Source organism: Haemorhous mexicanus, chromosome 31, assembly GCF_027477595.1.
Source record: "Haemorhous mexicanus isolate bHaeMex1 chromosome 31, bHaeMex1.pri, whole genome shotgun sequence".
Lineage (NCBI taxonomy): Eukaryota > Metazoa > Chordata > Aves > Passeriformes > Fringillidae > Haemorhous > Haemorhous mexicanus.
The window spans coordinates 4,257,130-4,277,259 of NC_082371.1; the positions used below are offsets into that span (position 1 = coordinate 4,257,130).

Consider the following 20,130-nt stretch of genomic DNA (forward strand, 5'->3'; position numbering starts at 1 on the left):
CCTCGCTGTCCCGTGTCCCCCGCACCCCGGAGTCACTCAGTGTCCCCCGCACCCCGAGGTCGCTCCCTGTCCCCTCCCTGTCCCTTGTCCCCGCACCCCGAGATCACTCAGTGTCCCCTCGCTGTCCCATGTCCCCGCACCCCGAGGTCGCTCCCTGTCCCCCGCTCCCCAGGGTCACTCAGTGTCCCCCACACCCCGAGGTCACTCTCTGTCCCCACACTGTCCCGTGTCCCCGCCCCCCGAGCTCGCTCCCTGTGCCCCGCACCCCGGGGTCACTCAGTGTCCCCTCGCTGTCCCGTGTCCCCCGCACCCCGAGATCACTCAGTGTCCCCACACTGTCCCGTGTCCCCGCTCCCCGAGGTCACTCAGTGTCCCCCGCACCCCGAGGTCGCTCCCTGTGCCCCGCACCCCGGGGTCACTCAGTGTCCCCTCACTGTCCCCTCTGTCCCCCACTCCCCGAGGTCACTCAGTGTCCCCACACTGTCCCGTGTCCCCGCACCCCGGGGTCACTCAGTGTCCCCTCGCTGTCCCGTGTCCCCCACATCCCGGGGTCACTCAGTGTCCCCCCCCACCCCGATCTCACTCAGTGTCCCCTAATTGTCCCCTCTGTCCCCCGCACCCCGAGGTCACTCAGTGTCCCCTAATTGTCCCCTCTGTCCCCCGCACCCCGAGGTCACTCAGTGTCCCCTAATTGTCCCCTCTGTCTCCCGCACCCCGAGGTCACTCAGTGTCCCCTCACTGTCCCCTCTGTCCCCCGCACCCCGGGGTCACTCAGTGTCCCCCGCACCCCGAGGTCACTCAGTGTCCCCACACTGTCCCGTGTCCCCGCACCCCGAGGTCACTCAGTGTCCCCCGCACCCCGGGGTCACTCAGTGTCCCCTCCCTGTCCCCGCTCCCCGAGGTCACCGGGCCCCGTCCCTCCCTCCCCGCCCGCCGTCCCGCGGGCGCTGCCCCGCCGTGCCGGGCGCGGGGGGCCGGGCGAGCCCGGGGATTGGGAGCGGCCTCCAGGCCTCTCCCTCAGCCCGGCCCCCGCGGCGGGAGGGGGAGCCCGCAGCGCCGGGCCGGCACCGAACCGCAGCTCGGGGGGTCGGGGGGCCGCGGGGGTCGCTCGGGGCCCCCCGAGGCCGCCGCAGCCGCCGGGGCCGGGGATGGTGGCGGGGGCGGCCGGAGCGGGGCGGCGGCTCCGGGCAGAGCCCTGACGGAGCGAGCTCCACCATGAGCGTGAGGCCTCCGCAGGCCCCGGACAGGTACGGGCGGGGAGACCCCCGGGCCGGGCCGGGGGGCTGCGGGCCGGAGGGGCACGGGGCACGGGCTCCGGCCCGGGGGGCAGCGCCCGCCGCCTCCGGGCAGGGGGGGACGGCGAAATGGGGGGAAACGGGGCGGGTTTGGGGCTGCGGGGAGCGGGGAGGGGGCTCGGCTGCGCCGGGAGGCGGCCCCGGGGCAAGGCGGCGGTTTGGGGAGAAAGTCGGGGCTTTAGGGGCTCAGGGGAGGGGGCTGGGCCCGGCACCCGCTCCCTGCAGGGGTTTGGGGGGAAATGCCGGGATTTGGGGTGTTTGGGGTGAAATGCCGGGATTTTGGGGTGAAATGCCGGGATTTGGGGTGTCTGGGGCGAAATGCCGAGATTTTGGGGTGAAATGCCGGGATTTGGGGTGTTTGGGGTGAAATGCCGGGATTTGGGGTGTCTGGGGTGAAAAGCCGGGATTTTGGGGTGAAATGCCGGGATTTGGGGTGTCTGGGGCGAAATGCCGGGATTTGGGGTGTTTGGGGTGAAATGCCGGGATTTGGGGTGAAATGCCGGGATTTTGGGGTGTTTGGGATGAAATGCCGGGATTTTGGGGTGTTTTGGGGTGAAATGCCGGGATTTTGGGGTGTTTGGGGTGAAATGCCGGGATTTTGGGGTGAAATGCCGGGATTTTGGGGTGTTTGGGATGAAATGCCGGGATTTGGGGTGAAATGCCGGGATTTTGGGGTGTCTGGGGCGAAATGCCGGGATTTGGGGTGTTTGGGGTGAAATGCCGGGATTTGGGGTGTTTTGGGGTGAAATGCCGGGATTTTGGGGTGTTTGGGGTGAAATGCCGGGATTTTGGGGTGTTTTGGGGTGAAATGCCGGGATTTTGGGGTGTTTGGGGTGAAATGCCGGGATTTTGGGGTGAAATGCCGGGATTTTGGGGTGTTTGGGATGAAGTGCCGGGATTTTGGGGTGTTTGGGGTGAAATGCCGGGATTTTGGGGTGAAATGTCGGGATTTGGGGTGAAATGCCGGGATTTGGGGTGAAATGCCGGGATTTAGGGTGTTTTGGGGTGAAACGCTGGGATTTGGGGTGAAATGCCGGGATTTGGGGTGTTTTGGGGTGAAACGCTGGGATTTTGGGGCTGTGGGGGTTCCGGGGAAGGGTTTTAGATCAGGATGGAGCTCCTGCCCCGTCCCTACAGTGCTTTGGGGTGAAATTCTGGGATTTTGGGCGTTTTGGGGATCTGGGAGGGGGCTCAGCTCGTCCTGGAGCCCTCACCCCATTCCTTGGGGGGAAAGACAGGAATTTGGGATAAAATTCTGGGATTTTAGGAATTCTGGAGGGGCTCAGCCCAGCCCAGGGCCTCCCACCCCATCCTTGCAGCGTTTTGGGATAAAACTCCCGGATTTGGAGAGTGGGGGGGGGGAATATCCCAAACCTTTCTGATTTTTGGGATATTTCCAGTGTCTGCCGCTGGGAATTGGCTTTTTCCTGGCTTGTTTTGCTCCATTTTAAACCAAATTTGGGGATTTTTTTTGGTGGGATAAACCCTTGGAAAACCCTGGCAGGTTTTTCTGGGATAAATTCAGGAATTTTGCTGAGGATTCCTGGATTGGGATCCCTGCTCCAGCCACGGCATTTCCCACGTGGATTTGGGTGGAAAATGAGGAATTTGGGGCCCTGGGGGAGAAGCAGATCCCAGAAATTTCGGGAGTCACTTTCCCACCAGATTCCAGGGTTTCTTCCTGCTTTTTCCATCCCAAAGAATTCCAGAATTCCCTCCCCTGGGTGGTCTGGGATTTCAGGGATCACTCCTGGATCCTGTCCCAGGTGATTCCGTGGATCCCTGGGATGGTGGGAACGTTCCCGGGGTTGGAATCAGGGCGGGATTTTTGGGGGTTCAAGGATCCTTTCCCTCCCAGAGAATTCCAGGATTCCCTGGGCTGGCTCGTTTGGGATTTCGGGGCTGAATCCCGGATCCTGTCCCGGGTTATCCCGTGGATTTCCAGCCCTGGCAGTGCCCGGTTCCACCCCGGATCCCCCCGGCACAGGGAGAGCTTCGGGATCGCTCCCGGCCGCAGAATTCCAGAGCCAGGGAAAGGGAAAAGGATCCCCCGGGGCAGGGAATTCCAGGGCCCGGAATTCCCGGCCAAACCAGCTCTGCCACTTCCCGCTTTTCCAGGAGTGGCTCCCGTTAATCATTACCCCGCCGGGAGCTCCTGGAGCAGCTTCCTGCAGAATTCCCCTGGAGAATTCCCGAAAAAAAATAAAAGCCAGCTGCAAAAGCAAAACGGGAAAAATTCCCCATTTTCCAGCGTTTGGGATCCCTTCCCAAAAAAGGTTTGGGATTCCCAGCTGGAAAATCATACGTAACCCGGGCTAAACCAGGGTTTAAAGCAGGAAAAACGGGAAAAATTCCCATTTCCCAGCATTTCTGCCCACTGGGCTCCTTCCCACAGCAGGATTGGAATTCCCAGCTGGAAAATCCCACGGAAACCTGGGATAAACCAGGGTTTAAAGCAGGAAAAACGGGAAAAATTCCCTTTTTCCAACATTTCTGCCCACTGGGTTCCTTCCTGTCTCTTCCCACAGCAGGATTGGAATTCCCAGCTGGAAAATCCACCAAGATCTGGGATAAACCACCTTTAAGGCAGGAAAAACGGGGGAAAAAATTCCCATTTCCCAACATTTCTGCCCACTGGGCTCCTTCCCACACCAGAGTTGGAATTCCCAGCTGGAAGACCCCACGGGAACCTGGGACAAACCGGGTTTGAGGCAGGAAAAGGGGGAGAGATTCCCGTTTTCCTGGGGTGCCTCCGTGGTTTTCCCTGGTGCTCTTCCAGGGAGGGCAGCGGAGCCGCAGCCCCCGGCAGGGAGGGAACCGAATGTTGCAAATCCGAGGAGAAATTCCGGCGGGATCCGAACTCCCGGAATTCCTCCCAGGACTCGGCGGCCGCCCTCGGAATGTGGGAAAAAAAGAAAAAGAATTCCCTGGGATTTTTTTTTCCTCCTGAGATTTTCTGTGGGTTTGGGAAGCAAGGGCCGGAGTTCCCATGTTCCCACCCCTGTGGGGTTGGGGATTTGGGAATTCCGAGCTGTTCCCATGGAAATCGGTGGGGATTGGGAATCCTGGCTCCTGGGAGAGCCCCAGGCGAGATTCCCAGCGGGACCAGATCCCAAAAAACACCTGGGAATGACTGGCAGGGCTTGGGAACAGCCTGGAAGGGTTTGGGAGGCAGGGGAGAGCTGGGAGCTGTGGGATCATCCTGCAGCATTCCCAGTGAAAACACTCGGGAATTCTGTGGGAAGAACCCTCCAGGTCCCCCCACCTGCCCCTGGAATTCTGCTTTTCCTTGGAGCTGAGTGGTCAGGAAAGTTGGGAATTGGGATTTCCCCCCGTTTTTCCTGCTTTACACCCTGGTTCGTCCCAGGTTTCCGTGGGATTTTCCAGCTGGGAATTCCAGTCCTGCTGTGGGAAAGAACCCGGTGGGCAGAAAGGTTGGGAAAAGGGAATTTTCTCCCGTTCCAAGCTCCAGTTTTTTGGGAATTTCGGATTTCTGGGAGGTGGGGAGGGAGAGCAGGGCCGGGGTCCCTCTGGGAATGGGAATTGCGGGAATTGCCGCGGCTCGGCCGCCCCCAGGCAATTAAGGAGCTTTAATTAAGCCGAATTAAACGAGTTTTTTATAGCCTGGTTAAGCCCCGGCTGCTCCAGAGGGGCAGGAGGAGCCTCGGGATCCTCTGGATGCCCTGGCTGGGAGCTGGGCACTCCTGGAATTGTGGCCTTTAGGGAAATCACCTCGGGAATGCCGCGGATCCCGGGACTCGGGGATTTGGGGGAGAAAGGGAATTTGGGTGGATGACGAGGGCTGGCCTGGGCTTGGCCGTGGGTGATCCCGAGGGTTAATCCCGATTTTCCTCCGGATTGGCCGGGAACGGCCAGGGCAGTGCCAGGGCTGGGGAATCCTCGGGGCTTTTCCTGGGATTTCTGCCCGGAGAAAAGGGGGATCCAGGGGGGATTTGGGGTCTGATCCAGGGGGATTTGGGATCTGATCCAGGGGGGATTTGGGATCTGATCCAGGGGGGTTTGGGATCTGATCCAGGGGGGATTTGGGATCTGATCCAGGGGGGGTTTGGGATCTGATCCAGGGGGGATTTGGGGTCTGATCCAGGGGGATTTGGGATCTGATCCAGGGGGATTTGGGATCTGATCCAGGGGGGATTTGGGATCTGATCCCAGGGGGGATTTGGGGTCTGATCCAGGTGGATTTGGGATCTGATCCAGGGGGGGTTTGGGATCTGATCCAGGGGGGGTTTGGGATCTGATCCCAGGGGGGTTTGGGATCTGATCCCAGGGAATGGGGCAGGACGAGAGGGAAGGGCCTCGAGCTGTGCCAGGGCTGGAAATCTGGGATGATTTTTCCATGGAAAAAGGGTTGGGAAGCGTCGGGAGGGGCTCAGGCAGGGCTGGATCCCCATCCCTGGAATTTTCCAAGGAATTCCTGGAGATCCCTCAGGATGTCCGGGCGGTGCCAGAGCTCAGACTCCAAGGGTGGGATCTTCCAGAGCCTGGAGTGCCCGGGGGTCGTGTCCGGGTGGCCTGGCAGTGCCCGGGGGTCTCCCCGGCCGTCCCCGAGTTCCCAGACCCCCGAGCTGCCCTTGCCCCCCCAGGTTGAGCAGCCTCTCCTCGTCCCTGGGCGATTCCCCCTCGGAGCGAAGGTCCCCCGGCCACCACCGGCAGCCCTCGGACGCCTCCGAGACCACAGGTGGGAATTTCCCCGGGAATTCCGGGAATTCGGCCTCTCAGGGGTCACTCAGGGGTCACTCAGGGGTCACTCAGGGGTCAGGGGTCACTCAGGGGTCACTCAGGGGTCAGTGGTCACTCAGGGGTCACTCAGGGTCAGTCAGGGTCAGTCAGGGGTCACTCAGGGGTCACTCACGGGTCATTGGTCACTCAGGGGTCACTCAGGGTCAGTCAGGGTCAGTCAGGGGTCACTCAGGGGTCAGTGGTCAGTCAGGGGTCACTCAGGGGTCATTGGTCACTCAGGGGTCACTCAGTGTCACTCAGGGCCAGGGTGTGGGTCCAGACCTCCCCGCGCTCTTGGAATGTTGGGGTTTGGGGAGTTGGGGTCCCACAAGGGGAAATGTGGGGCTGGGGAGTCAGGAGTGACCACAGGGGTGGGCAGTGACCCGAGGCCAGGGGTGACCACAGGGGTGGGCAGTGACCCCGAGGTCAGGGGTGACCACAGGGGTGGGCAGTGACCCCGAGGTCAGGGGTGGGCAGTGACCCGAGGCCAGGGGTGACCACAGGGGTGGGCAGTGACCCCGAGGCCTCGCAGGCCCTGGAGCCGGGGGTTCCTCAGAGCCAAGGCCGGACTCCAGAGCCTCACTGCCTCCTCTTGCTCCTGTCCCCGCGTGTCCCCATGTGTCCCCGTGTCCGTGTGTCCCCGTGTCCCCGTGTCTGTGTGTCCCCGTGTGTCCCCGCGTGTCCCCGTGTCAGGGCTGGTGCAGCGCTGTGTCATCATCCAGCGGGACCAGCATGGCTTCGGCTTCACCGTCAGCGGCGACCGCGTGGTGCTGGTGCAGTCCGTGCGCCCCGGTGGGCACTGGGGGGGACACGGGGGACATGGGGACATGGGGGGGACACGGGGGGGACATGGGGACACGGGGGGGACATGGGGGACATACCGCGTGGTGCTGGTGCAGTCCGTGCGCCCCGGTGGGCACTGGGGGGGACACGGGGGACATGGGGACATGGGGGGGACATAGGGACATGGGGGGGACACAGGGACATGGGGGGGACATGGGGACATGGGGGGGACACAGGGGACACACCGCGTGGTGCTGGTGCAGTCCGTGCGCCCCGGTGGGCACTGGGGGACACGGGGGACACGGGGACATGGGGGGGACACAGGGACACGGGGGGGACACGGGGACATGGGGGGGACACAGGGTCACAGGGGACACACCGCGTGGTGCTGGTGCAGTCCGTGCGCCCCGGTGGGCACTGGGGGACACGGGGGACATGGGGACATGGGGGGGACACGGGGACATGGGGGGGACATGGGGACACGGGGGGGACATGGGGACAGAGAGGACACAGGGACACAGGGGACACACCGCGTGGTGCTGGTGCAGTCCGTGCGCCCCGGTGGGCACTGGGGGGACACGGGGGGGACACAGGGGACACGGGGGGGACACGGGGACATGGGGGGGACACGGGACACACCGCGTGGTGCTGGTGCAGTCTGTGCGCCCCGGTGGGCACTGGGGGGGACACGGGGGGGACACGGGGGGGTCACAGGGACATGGACACAGCTGGACAATCCCCAGGGTCCCCTGATCCATCTCCAGCCTCAGCCTAGGGGAGAAAATGACAGGAAAAAGGAGAAAAATGGGGGAGAAAGTGGAGAAAAATGTGGGAGAAGTGTGGGGAGAGCATGGGAGGAGCGGGGTTTTCCTTGGGAGGACAATCCTGGTTTTCCTTGGGAGAACAATCCGGGTTTTCCTTGGGAGAACAATCCGGGTTTTCCTTGGGAGAACAATCCGGGTTTTCCTTGGGAGAACAATCCTGGTTTTCCTTGGGAGGACAGTCCGGGTTTTCCTTGGGAGAACCTGGGACAATCCGGGTTTTCCTTGGGAGGACAATCCGGGTTTTCCTTGGGAGAACAATCCAGGTTTTCCTTGGGAGGACAATCCGGGTTTTCCTTGGGAGAACAATCCTGGTTTTCCTAGGGCAGGGCCCTGGATCCAGGCAGGTTTTGCCCTGGGGTTGGAAGGGAGGGGGCTGGGGGTGGGGAAGGGCCCGTGGAACGTTCCAGAGTCACTCTGGGACCCGCCCTGACCCTGCTGTGTCCAGGTGGGGCTGCCATGAGGGCCGGCGTGCAGGAGGGCGACCGCATCCTCAAGGTGGGAGTTCCCCGAATTCCCGGGACAATTCCTGCATTCCCGAGGGAATTCCTGCATTCCCAGGGGAATTCCCTCATTCCCAGCCTCCCCTCCCCCCATTCCCGGGGAATTCCCTCATTCCCAGTCCTTTCCCAGCCCCCCATTCCCGGGGAATTCCCTCATTCCCAGCCCTTTCCCAGCCCCCCATTCCCAGGGAATTCCCACATTCCCAGCCCTTTCCCAGCCCCGTTCCGGCTGTTGCAGGTGAACGGGACGATGGTGACCAACAGCTCCCACCTGGAGGTGGTGAAGTTGATCAAGTGTGAGTTGGGGCTGCATTCCCGGGAATTCCCTTCCCTCCCATTCCCTGGGAGAAGGCCCAGCGGGGGGAGGGGAGGGCGTTTTCCATCCCTCGGGAATTCTGGAAGGGTTTCCAGCCCTTTTTCCCACTTTCTTCCAGGAAATCCTTCTCATCCCAGGTTCTCCCTAGAAATCCTTCCCACTCCCAGTTCTCCTGGAAGTTTTTTCTTGGAAATCCTTCTCACCTCTTTTCCCAAGTTTTTCCTGGGAATCTTTCCCACCCCCTTATCCCAGATATTCCTGGAAATCCTTTTCCCCCCCTTTTCCTGGGAATCCTTCTGGCTCCCTCTTCCCAGTTGTTTTTGGAGTTCCCCCCCGTCACCCCTTATCCCAGATTTTCCCAGGAAACCCTTCCCACTCCCATTTCTCCTGGAATTTTTTGCCTGGAATTTTTTCCTGGTGAATTTTCCCTGCAAACCCCCCCCGGCCTTTTCTTCATCCCGAGCTTTTCCCGGGGCTCCCCCGACATTCCCGTCTCCCGTTGGTTCCCAGCCGGTGCCTACGTGGCCCTGACCCTGCTGGGGTCCCCGCCCGGCCCTGTGGGAATTCCGGGATCCCAGCAGGAGCCGGAGCCCCCGGCGTGTCCCCAGGGGCCCCCCCAGCGCATCACGGAGCCCCGGCCCCTGCAGGTGAGCTGCGCTTCCGGGGGGAAACGGAATTCCGGGGGAGACCGGAATTCCAGGGGGGAGACCGGAATTCCGGGGGGAGACCGGAATTCCCTGGGGAGCCCGGAATTCCAGGGGGGAGCCCTGAATTCCGTGGGGAGCCCGGAATTCCATGGGGAGCCCGGAATTCCAGAGGGGAAAACGGAATTCCAGGGGGAGACCGGAATTCCCTGGGGAGCCTGGAATTCCAGAGGGGAGACCGGAATTCCAGAGGGGGAAAACGGAATTCCAGGGGGAGACCGGAATTCCCTGGGGAGACCGGAATTCCGGGGGGGAGACCGGAATTCCATGGGGAGACGGGAATTCCAGAGGGAGATCGGAATTCCAGAGGGGAGCCCGGAATTCCCTCAAGTGATCCCAAAGCTCCCCCAGGAGATCCCAGAATTCCCCAAGGGGATCCCAACCCCCTCACGCCATCCCATTCCCATCATTCCCATTGTTCCCATTCCCATTATTCCCATTCCCACCGGCATTCCCGTTATTCCTTTTGTTCCCATTGTTCCCACTGTTCCCATTAATTTCACCGTCCCCACCATTCCCATTATCCCATTCCCATTCTTCCTTCTCCTTATTCCCACCATTCCCACCATTCCCACCATTCCCATTATCCCACCGTTCCTATTTTCCCATTCCCATTCCCCCATTCCCCTTATTCCCATTATCCCATTATTCCCACCATTCCCACTACCTCACCCTCCCCATTATCCCATTCCCCTCATTCCCACCATCCCCGCCATTCCAATTCCCCTCATTCCCACCCTTCCCACCCTTCCCACTATCCCACCATCCCCATTATCCCATTCCCGCCGTTCCCGGTGTTCCTGCCGCCATTCCCGCCGCCATTCCCGGCGTTCCCGCCCCCTCTGGCCGCAGGACCCCGAGGTGCAGAAGCACGCGGCGCAGATCCTGCGGAACATGCTGCGCCAGGAGGAGGCCGAGTTCCAGGTACGGCCCCTTCCCCTCTCCCTCTGCTTCCCGCTTTTCCCGGAAAAACCTGGGAAACCCTGGAAAACCCCGGGAAAACCCCGGGAAACCGATCCCCAGGAGCGCCAACCTGGGATCTTTTTTAATTATTTACTGGGGATTTTTAAAAAATTTTCCTGAGTTTTTTTTTAATTTTCCTGGGGATTTTTTTTTAAATTTTTCTGGTGATTTTAAAATTATTTTTCTGGGGATTTTTTAAAATTTTTCTGGGGATTCTTTAATTATTTTTCTGGGGATTTTTTTTTATTTTATTTTGTGGGGTTTTTGGTGTGTTTTCCCTGGGAACGCTGCCGGGAATTCTCTCTCTCCCAGCATGTCCAGGAAAATCCCCTGGACACTGGGATGTTTGGGATTTTCCTGACATTTTTAATTATTATTTTCCGTGGATTTTTTTTTATTTTCCATGGTTTTTGGTGTGTTTTCCTGGCTTTCCCTGGGAACGCTGCCAGGAATTCTCTCTCTCCCAGCCTTTCCAGGAAAATCCCCAGACCACCGGGATATTTGGGATTTTCCTGACATTTATTTTTTATTCTTTTCCGTGGGATTTTTTTCGCTTTTCCTGGGTTTTCCGGTGTGCTGTGCGGGGTTTCCCGGGAACGCTGCGGGAATTCCGTGTGTCCCGGCAGCGCTTCCAGGAGCTGCTGCAGCGGAAGCCGGGCGCGGCGCTGGAGGAGCAGCTGGAGGGGGCGCGGCGCCGGCTGAGCCAGCTGCAGCTGAAGGTGCTGCAGGAGGCGCGCGGGGCCGCGGTACGGAGCCGGGATCGGCCGGGATCGGCCGGGAATGAGCTGGGAATGATCCCGGAATGGCCGGGAATGAGCCGGGAATGGACAGGAATGAGCCGGGAATGGCCGGGAATGAGCCGGGAATGGACAGGAATGAGCCGGGAATGGCCGGGAATGAGCCGGGAATGGACAGGAATGAGCCGGGAATGGCCGGGAATGGTCTGGGAGTGAGCTGGGAATGAGCTGGGATCGGCCGGGAATGGCCGGGAATGAACCGGGAATGGACGGGAATGGCCTGGGAGTGAGCCAGGAATGAACCAGGAATGGCTGGGAATGGACGGGAATGGACAGGAGTGAGCCGGGAATGGTCAGGAATGAGCCAGGAATGGACGGGAATGAGCTGGGAATGGCCTGGGAATGGTCTGGGAGTGAGCTGGGAATGGCAGGGAATGAGCTGGGAATGGCCTGGGAATGGCCAGGAATGGCCTGGGAGTGAGCTGGGAATGGTCGGGAATATCTGGGAATGAGCCGGGAATGGCCTGGGAATGATCCAGGGAAAAAATCTGGGAATGGCGGGGAATGAGCCAGGAATGATCCAGTAAAATATCCAGGAATGATCCAGGAATGATCCGGGAATGGCTGGGAATGATCCCTTAAAATATCTGGGAATGATCTGGGGAAGGAAGGTGGGATCATCCAGGAATGATCTGGGAATGATCCGGGAATGATCCTGGGAATCAATCTGGGAATGAATCCAGGTAAAAATCCCGGAACGAATCCAGGAACGAATCCAGGAATGATCCCAGGAACTCGGGGAATAATGCCAGGAATCATTCTGGGAGCAATTCTGGGAATGATCCCGGGATGGCCCCTGAGCCCTTCCCGGCGTTTCCCGGGAATTCCGCTCCTCCCGAACACCAGAGCTGGGGATGGAGGGGGCGCGGTGGGAATGTTGGGAATTTCCGGGATGCCTTTCCCTGATCCCGGTCCCTTTCCAGGATCTGGGCTCCCGGCCCCTGGAGGGGTCCCCGCAGCTCCCGGGGCGCCGCCCCAGGGACCCCCAGGACGGGGAGGGGCGGCTGGAGCCCGGCCCCGAGCGCGCCCCGGCCCCGGCGGAGGTGAGGGCAGCTGGGGAAAACCGGGAAAAAAAAACGGGAAAAACCCGGGAAAACCCGGGAATAACTGGGAAAAACCTGGGGAAAACCTGGGAAAAAACCCAGGGAAAAACCTGGGAAAAACATGGGGAAAAAAACGGGAAAAACCTGGGAAAAACCTGGGGAAAAACCCGGGAAAAACATGGGGAAAAAAACGGGAAAAACCTGGGAAAACCCGGGAATAACTGGGGAAAAAACCGGGAAAAAACCTGGGAAAAAAAAACCGGGAAAAACCTGGGAAAAACCCGGGGAAAAAAACCGGAAAAAAACCGAGCAAAAACCCGGGAAAATCCGGGAATAACCCGGGAAAAAGACTGGGAAAAAAACCAGGGAAAAACCTGGGGAAAAAAAACGGGAAAAACCTGGGAAAAACCCGGGGAAAAATCCAGGAAAAAAACCGGGAAAAAAAAAAAAAAAAAAACCACGGGAAAATCTGGGAAAAACCTTGGGAAAATCCGGGAAAAAAACCTGGAGAAAATCCAGGAAAACCCGGGGAAAAGACCGGGAAAAAAAAAAAGGGAAAATCTGGGTGAAAAACCTGGGAAAATCCAGGAGAAACCTGGGGAAAACCCGTGAAAAACCTCGGGAAAAATCCAGGGAAAAACCCGGGAAAGACCTGGGAAAAAAACTGGGAAAAACCCTGGGAAAAACCTGGGGAAAACCCGGGAAAATCCGGGGGAAACTGCAGGGAAAATCTGGGAAGAGAGAGGGAAGGTTCCTGGGAAGGTTTGGGAAAAGGGGGAGAAATTCCAGGGAAAGTTTGGGAAAAGGGTGGGGGGAAATTCCGGGAAAACTTTGGGAGAAGGTGGGGGAAAAATGAAGGGAAAAAAAAGGGGGGAAAATTCAGGGAAAAGAGCGGGAAATAATTCCAGGAGAAATCTGGGGAAAGGGCTTGAAAATTCTGGGAAAAACGGGGGGAAATTCCAGGAGGAGTTTGAGGAAAAGGTGGGAAAATTCCAGGAGAGGTTGGTGAAAAACTTCCCCCAAGAATTTGGGATCCCCGGAGTTCCCGGCTCCTTTTCCCTGGGAATTCCGAGGGGTTTTGGGATCCCCGCCTCCCCCGGGGGTTTCTGGGGATCCTGATCCCGAAATTCCCCTTCCCAGGTCTCCCGGAATTCCGGCTTTTCCGAGCCCGGCAGCCCCCGGAGCTCCCCCGTGCTCGGCTCCCGCCTCTCCACGGATCCGGTGGGGCTGGAAAATCCCGGAAAATCCTGGGGAAATCCTGGGAATCCCCACGGGGATCCCCCCCAGAGCTGTTCCCGGAGCTTGATCCCGGTTTTTTTTTTGGGATAGGGATCGGGGAGGCCCCAGATCATCGGCCCCGAGGAGGATTGTGAGCCTGGGAGTGGCAGCAACGAGGTGAGGGTTTGGGAAAAGCGGGAATTGGGGATTTGGGAATTCCGGGGGGGGAGGGCTGGGGATTCCTGGGGGGAGTTTTGAGGGGATTTTTGGGATTTTGGGCATTCCAGGTGGGAGTTTGGAGGGGATTTTGGGGATCCTGGCAGTTCCCACTTCTCCCTCTCTGTGTTCCCAGAGCGATTCCGTGTTCCAGGATTTGGGAATTCTCAAATCCCGCCCGGCCCACTTGGGAGTTTTCCTGAGGTTCCTCTTCTCCCAGGCCGATCCCACTCCTCTGGTAAGGAATTCCCCAGATTCCCGGGATTTCCTGACCCCTGGGATCCCATTCCCGACCTCTGGCACCTCCCAGAGCTTCCAGGAATGTTCCTGGGATCAGGATGGAGCAGAAATTCCAGGATTTCCTCCAAATTCACAGAATTTCCTCAACATTTCCTGCATTCCTTGACCCTGGGATCCCATTCCCAACTTTTGGCACCTTCAGGAACATTCCTGGGAGTAAATCCTGGGATTTCCTGGCCCTGGGATGCCATTCCCAACCTCTGGCACCTCCCAGGGGGTTCCCAGGGCTCCGGATGGAGCGGAATTCCAGGGGTTCCCTCAGGATTCCGGGGGTTCCCTCAGGAATCCGGGGGTTCCCTCGGCATTCCGGGGTTCCCTCGGCATTCCCGGCATTCCCGGTTTCCCCCCAGCTGTTCCACCTGTGCTCCGAGGTTTGCTGCCAGCAGAGCCCCCGGGAGAGCCGGGCCCTGGGCAGGGACATCTGGAACGTCTTCCTGGACAGGGCGGCGGTGAGCCGGCGGGATTCCCGGGATTTGGGGGGGAATTCCGGGAGTTTGGGGGCAGGTAGAGGGATTGTGGGAGGGCTTTCCAGGATTTAGAGAGGATTCTCCAGGATTCTGAAGAATTTGGGGGTGATATTCTGGAATTTCGGGAGGATTTTTGGGAATCAGAGGAGAATTTCCCCAGGATTTTAGGAGGATTTTCCAGGATTTTGGGGATTTTGGGAACATTTCCCAGATTTTGGGAGGATTTCCCAGATTTTGGGAGGATATCCCAGGATTTTGGGCAGATTTCCCAGATTTTGGGAGGATTTCCCAGATTTTGGGAGGGTTTCCCAGATTTTGGGAGGATTTCCCAAATTTTGGGCGGATTTCCCAGATTTTGGGGATTTTGGGAGAATTTCCCAGATTTTGGGAGGATTTCCCAGATTTTGGGAGGGTTTCCCAGATTTTAGGAGGATTTCCCAGATTTTGGGCGGATTTCCCAGATTTTGGGAGGGTTTCCCAGATTTTAGGAGGATTTCCCAGATTTTGGGCGGATTTCCCAGATTTTGGGAGGATTTCCCAGGATTTTGGGAGGGTTTCCCAGATTTTGGGAGAATTTCCCAGATTTTGGGAGGATTTCCCAGATTTTGGGAGGATTTCCCAGATTTTGGGAGGATTTCCCAGATTTTGGGCTGATTTCCCAGATTTTGGGAGAATTTTGGGAGGATTTCCCAGATTTTGGGAGGGTTTCCAGGATTTTGGGATGGATTTCCCAGGATTTTGGGAGGGTTTCCCAGATTTTGGGAGGATTTCCCAGATTTTGGGAGGGTTTCCCAGATTTTGGGCGGATTTCCCAGATTTTGGGAGGGTTTCCCAGATTTTGGGAGGGTTTCCCAGATTTTGGGAGCTTTTCCCTCTTTCCCAGCCCCTGCGGGTGAAGGTGCCGGAGCAGCTCCTGGCTGAGATCGGTGAGTTCGGAATTCCGGGAACGTCCCCCGGGAGGAGGAGCCCAGGGCCGGGATTGGGAATTCCCAGAGTGTCCCGGGAATCAGCTCTGGAGTGCGAGGGGCGTTCCCAAATCCCGAACTTCCCGGGATTCCCAGAGCTGCGCCTGCGGAGCGGGGACGAGCTGCGGCCGGCGCTGCTGGAGGCGCAGGAGTCGGTGATCCCGGAGATCCAGGAGCAGCTCCAGGACTACAGGTGGGAATAGCCCGGGAAAACCCCAGGCCCGGGAATTCCGGGAATTCCGGCAGCTCCCCGTCCCTGCCTGGGCCAGAGCCTGAGGGAATCCCCGGATTCAGGGGGTTTTTGGACCTCCCAATCCCGGGGTTTTTTTGCTTTTTCCCAGCGGAACGTGGGGAAAATCCCAAATTTGGGGAATTTTGGGAGTTCCCCATCCTGTTGGTTTCAGCTTTTCCCACAGACCCAAGGGGAAAATTGGGAATTTCGGGAATTTCCGGCTTTCCCCGTCCCTTTTTTTTTTTTTTCTGCTCTTCCCAGAGAACCAAGTGGAAATCCCAAATTTTGGGAATTTTGGGACTTTCTGGGCGCTCCCAATCCTGGTTTTTTGGCTTTTCCCGGAGAACAGAGCAGGCAATCCCAAATTTTGGGAATTCCAGGCCCTCCCCATCTCGTTTTTTAGCGTTCCCCAGGGAGCCGAGCGGGACACCCCGGGTGTTTGGGATTCCGGGAATTCCCGGAGTTCCCAATCCCGATTTTCCCTCCCCAGGACGAAGCGCACGCTGGGGCTGGGCAGCCTCTACGGGGAGAACGAGCTGCAGGAGCTGGAGCTCGGGAATTGCGCCCGGGAGCCGCGGGAATGCCGGGAGAGGGAGCGGGCGCTGGCCGAGAGGCAGCTGGGACACCTGGGGGACATCCTGTGAGAGATGGGATTGGGAATTCCCATGGGATCACTGGGAATTCCTGATGGGATCATTGGGATGGGCACCTGGGGGACGTCCTGTGAGAGATGGGATTGGGAATTCCCATGGGATCACTGGGAATTCCTGATGGGATCACTGGGATGGACACCTGGGGGACGTCCTGTGAGAGATGGGATTGGGAATTCCCATGGGATCACTGGGAATTCCTGATGGGATCACTGGGATGGACACCTGGGGGACGTCCTGTGAGAGATGGGATTGGGAATTCCCATGGGATCACTGGGAATTCCTGATGGGATCACTGGGAATTCCTGATGGGAATTGGGATGGACACCTGGGGGACATCCTGTGAGAGATGGGAATTTGGGATTGGGAATTCCCATGGGAATTGGGATGCACACCTCAGGGACATCCTGTGAGAGATGGGAATTTGGGATTGGGAATTCCCATGGGAATTGGGATGCACACCTCAGGGACATCCTGTGAGAAATGGGGATTTGGGAATTCCCATGGGATCACTGGGAATTCCTGATGGGATCAGTGGGATCATCGGGAATTGGGAATTCGGGATGGGATTTGAGAATTCCTGATGGGTTCGTTGGGAATTCCTGCTGGGATCACTGGGATGGGCCCCTCGGGGACATCCTGTGATAATTGGGGAATTCCTGATGGGATTTGCCGCTGCAGTGGGAATTTTGGGATTGGGAGAGGGACTGGGAGTGGGGATTTGGGATTGGGAATGGAAGAATCCCAGGAATTCCTTTTCCCGCAGCTCCAAGTACGAGGAGGAGCGGAGGTGAGCGGATCCAGCGGGAAGAAAATCTGGGAATTTGGGCCCTTCCTGATTTTCCCTGTGGAATCTTTTCCCTCTTTTTTCCCCCCTTTTCCCCTTCCCTCTCTTCCCTCCCATTCCCAGTTTTCCCTGTGGGTCCTTTCCCCGGAATTCCCGGTTTTCCCACTTCCCCCTCTCCCGGGAATCCCGGGAGTTCTGCCGGTCCCAGCCTCTGGAATTCTCTCTCCCAGCTCCCCCATGGCCTTCGCCCTCAGCACTTTCATGGCCCACGCCGGGATCCGGCCCCGGGAGCCCCGGGAGCCCCGGGAATCCCGGGAATCCCGCGGCCCCGGCGCCCCCGAGAAGCTCCCGGACAAGGACAAGTGGCTGCCCTTCTTCCCCAAGGCCAAAAAGGTGGGAATGGCCCGGAATTCCGGGAATTCCCGGCAGCGCCTCCGGGGAGGGGATCCCAGGAGTCCGGCCTGGGGGCCTGGGGGGAATCCCGGGAGTTTCCACCCAAATCCTGGGAATCTGAGACCGGAATTCTGGGGTTTGGGACCCAAATCCTGGGATTTGGGGGTTGGGATGGGAATTTGGGATTCGGGATGGGAATTTGGGATTCGGGATGGGAATTCGGGATGGGAATTTGGGATTTGGGATGGGAATTCGGGATGGGAATTTGGGATTTGGGATGGGAATTTGGGAATAGGATGGGAAATATGAGATTCGGGATGGGAGTTTGGGATGGGAATTTGGGATTAGGATGGGGATTTGGGATTTGGGATGGGAATTCAGGATTAGGATGGGAATTTGGGATTTAGGATGGGAATTTGGGATTTGGGATGGGGATTTGGGATTTGGGATGGGAATTCAGGATGGGAATTTGGGATTTGGGATGGGGATTTGGGATTCAGGATGGGAATTTGGGGTTTGGGCCAGGGAATTCCCGGGATTCCGAGCGATTCCAGGATTCTTTCCCAACAGAGCAGCAGCTCCAGGAAGGAGAAGGAGCAGAGGCAGAACCCGATCCTGAAATACATCGGGAAGCCCCGGAGCTCCTCCCAGAGCAGTGAGTGAGCCCGGAATTCCGGGATCCGGGAACGGCCCCGCCCCGGCACGCCTGGGATCAGCTGGGATTTTATTGGGATTTTCTTGGGAATATCCCAGGATTTCCTTGGGACTCTCCTAGGATTTCCCAGAGATTTTCCAGGGATTTTCCCCGGAATTCCCCAAACTCCCCTGGAATTCCCAGATCCCGGCCTCATTCCCGCATCCCCATCCCGTTGGTTTTTTTTTCCGTTCTCATCCCATCAGCATTCCCGGATTCCCGGTTTTCCCCGGGATTTTGGGAACTTTGACACCTCCTCTTTGTTTTCCAGCATTTCATGTCCCCCTGTCCCCAGCTGAAGGTAAAAATCCCAATTTTCTGTTGCTTTTCCTTCATCCTTCTGTCATCTTTTCCCCTTGGTTTTGGGGTTTATTCCCATTTTTATTTCCCTGATGGAATTCCTGGGAACTCTGGGATTTGGGGGGTTTGGGATTCAGGATCAGGGTTTGGGATTTAGGATGGGTTTTGGAGCTGGGAATTTGGTGTTCAGGACGGGAAATTGGGGGTTTAGGATCAGGTCTGGGATTTGGGATGGGGATTTGGGATTTGGGATGGGAATTTTGGGATTTAGGATGGGAAATTTGGGATTTAGGATCGAGAATTTGGGATTTGGGATGGGAATTTAAGATGGGAAATTCAGTAAGGGAATTCTGGGATTTAGGAGGGGAAATTGAGGATTTAGGATCACGAATTTGAGATTTAGGATCGGGAAATTGGGATTTGGGCCGGGATTTTTGGGATTTAGGATTGGAAATTTGGGATTTGGGAATTCAAGATGGGAAATTTGATATTTGGGAAGGGAATTCTGGGATCTAGGAGGGGAAATTCAGGATTTAGGATCAGGGATTCGGGATTGAGGGTGAGGGATTTGGGGTTTGGGCCGGAGCTGTGTCTGTTCCCCCCCCCATCCCGGAATTCCGTGTTTTTCCCAGCAGTGAAGCCGGGGAACGTGCGGACCATGATCCAGCACTTTGAGAACAGCCACGGGGAGCCCCCGGAGCCGGGAGCGCAGCGCCTCTCCACGGGCAGCATTCCCGAGGAGCTGCTCGACCCCGACAGGTGGGAACGGGCTGGGACGGCCGGAATTCCGGGCGGGTCCTGAAATCCGGGGGGTTCACCAAATCCGGGGGGTTTCCACCAAAATTCTGGGGGGTTTTCACCAAATCCTGGGGGTTTTCCACCAAAATTCTGGGGGGTTTCCACCAAATCCTGGGGGGTTTCCACCAAATCCGGGGGGTTTCCCCTAAATCTCAGGTGTTTTTCACCAAATCCTGGGGGTTTTTCACCAAATCCGGGGGGTTTTCCCTAAATCCTGTGGGTTTTCCCCAAAATCCTGTGGGTTTTCCTGAAATGTTTCCCCCAAATCCCAGGAGCTTTGCCAGAATTCCCGAATTGTTTCCCTGTAAATCCCAAGACTTTTATGCTAAATCCTTGAGATCTTTTCCCTAAATCTGGGGAGCTTTCTGCCCTAAATCCTTGGGATTTTTGCCCTAATTCTTGGGGATTTTTTGCTGAAATTCCTGGGGATTTTTTGCTGTGAATCCCAGGATATTTTCCCAGGATTCCCTGGATTTTTTGCTGTGATTCCCAGGATTCTTGCCATAATTCCTGGGGATTTTTTTGCCATGAATCCCAGGACTTTTTGCCAGAATTCCCATTTTTCCCCCAGCACTCCCTGTCCCCAGCACCTCCCGCTGTGAGGCGCGCCTGATTTCTCCTGTAAATCCTGGGACTTCTGGCCATAATTCCCAGGATTTTTGCTGTAATTCCTGGAGACTTTTTGCCGGAATTCCCAGGATTTTTTCCCACAAATCCCAGGGATTTTTTTCTGTAATTCCCCTGATTTTTTGCCATGATTCCCAGGATTTTTTGCTGTAATTCCTGAAGATTTTTTCCCACAAATCCCAGGGATTTTTTTCTGTAATTCCCCTGATTTTTTGACATGATTCCCAGGATTTTTTGCCGGAATTCCCAAGATTTTTTCCCACAAATCCCAGGGATTTTTTCCTGTAATTCCCCTGATTTTTTGCCGTGATTCCCAAGACTTTCGCTGTAATTCCTGGGGATTTTTTGCTTGAATTCCCAAGATTTTTTCCCACAAATCCCAGGGATTTTTTTCTGTAATTCCCCTGATTTTTTGCCGTGCTTCCCAGGATTTTTGCTGTAATTCCTGGGGATTTTTTGCCGGAATTCCCAAGATTTTTCCCCACAAATCCCAGGGATTTTTTTCTATAATTCCCGTG

General features: G+C 57.4%; 1 protein-coding gene across 1 annotated transcript in view; it reads left to right on the forward strand.

Annotated features, from left to right (window-relative positions):
• The first annotated feature begins 1,088 nt into the window (after nucleotides 1-1,088).
• The window catches only part of LOC132340166 (rho guanine nucleotide exchange factor 11-like), a 33,846-nt gene continuing 14,804 nt past the window's right edge, over nucleotides 1,089-20,130 (forward strand). Inside the window, 21 exon segments of the mRNA XM_059870986.1 lie at nucleotides 1,089-1,247; nucleotides 5,900-5,994; nucleotides 6,729-6,827; nucleotides 8,088-8,137; nucleotides 8,381-8,438; nucleotides 8,969-9,105; nucleotides 10,015-10,086; nucleotides 10,752-10,871; nucleotides 11,846-11,965; nucleotides 13,106-13,186; nucleotides 13,295-13,360; nucleotides 13,536-13,637; nucleotides 14,050-14,148; nucleotides 15,050-15,092; nucleotides 15,228-15,324; nucleotides 15,854-16,003; nucleotides 16,780-16,803; nucleotides 17,031-17,193; nucleotides 17,764-17,848; nucleotides 18,159-18,188; nucleotides 18,820-18,946. Of these exon segments, the coding sequence (XP_059726969.1) occupies nucleotides 1,216-1,247; nucleotides 5,900-5,994; nucleotides 6,729-6,827; nucleotides 8,088-8,137; nucleotides 8,381-8,438; nucleotides 8,969-9,105; nucleotides 10,015-10,086; nucleotides 10,752-10,871; nucleotides 11,846-11,965; nucleotides 13,106-13,186; nucleotides 13,295-13,360; nucleotides 13,536-13,637; nucleotides 14,050-14,148; nucleotides 15,050-15,092; nucleotides 15,228-15,324; nucleotides 15,854-16,003; nucleotides 16,780-16,803; nucleotides 17,031-17,193; nucleotides 17,764-17,848; nucleotides 18,159-18,188; nucleotides 18,820-18,946 (1,850 nt within the window). The 5' untranslated portion in view covers nucleotides 1,089-1,215.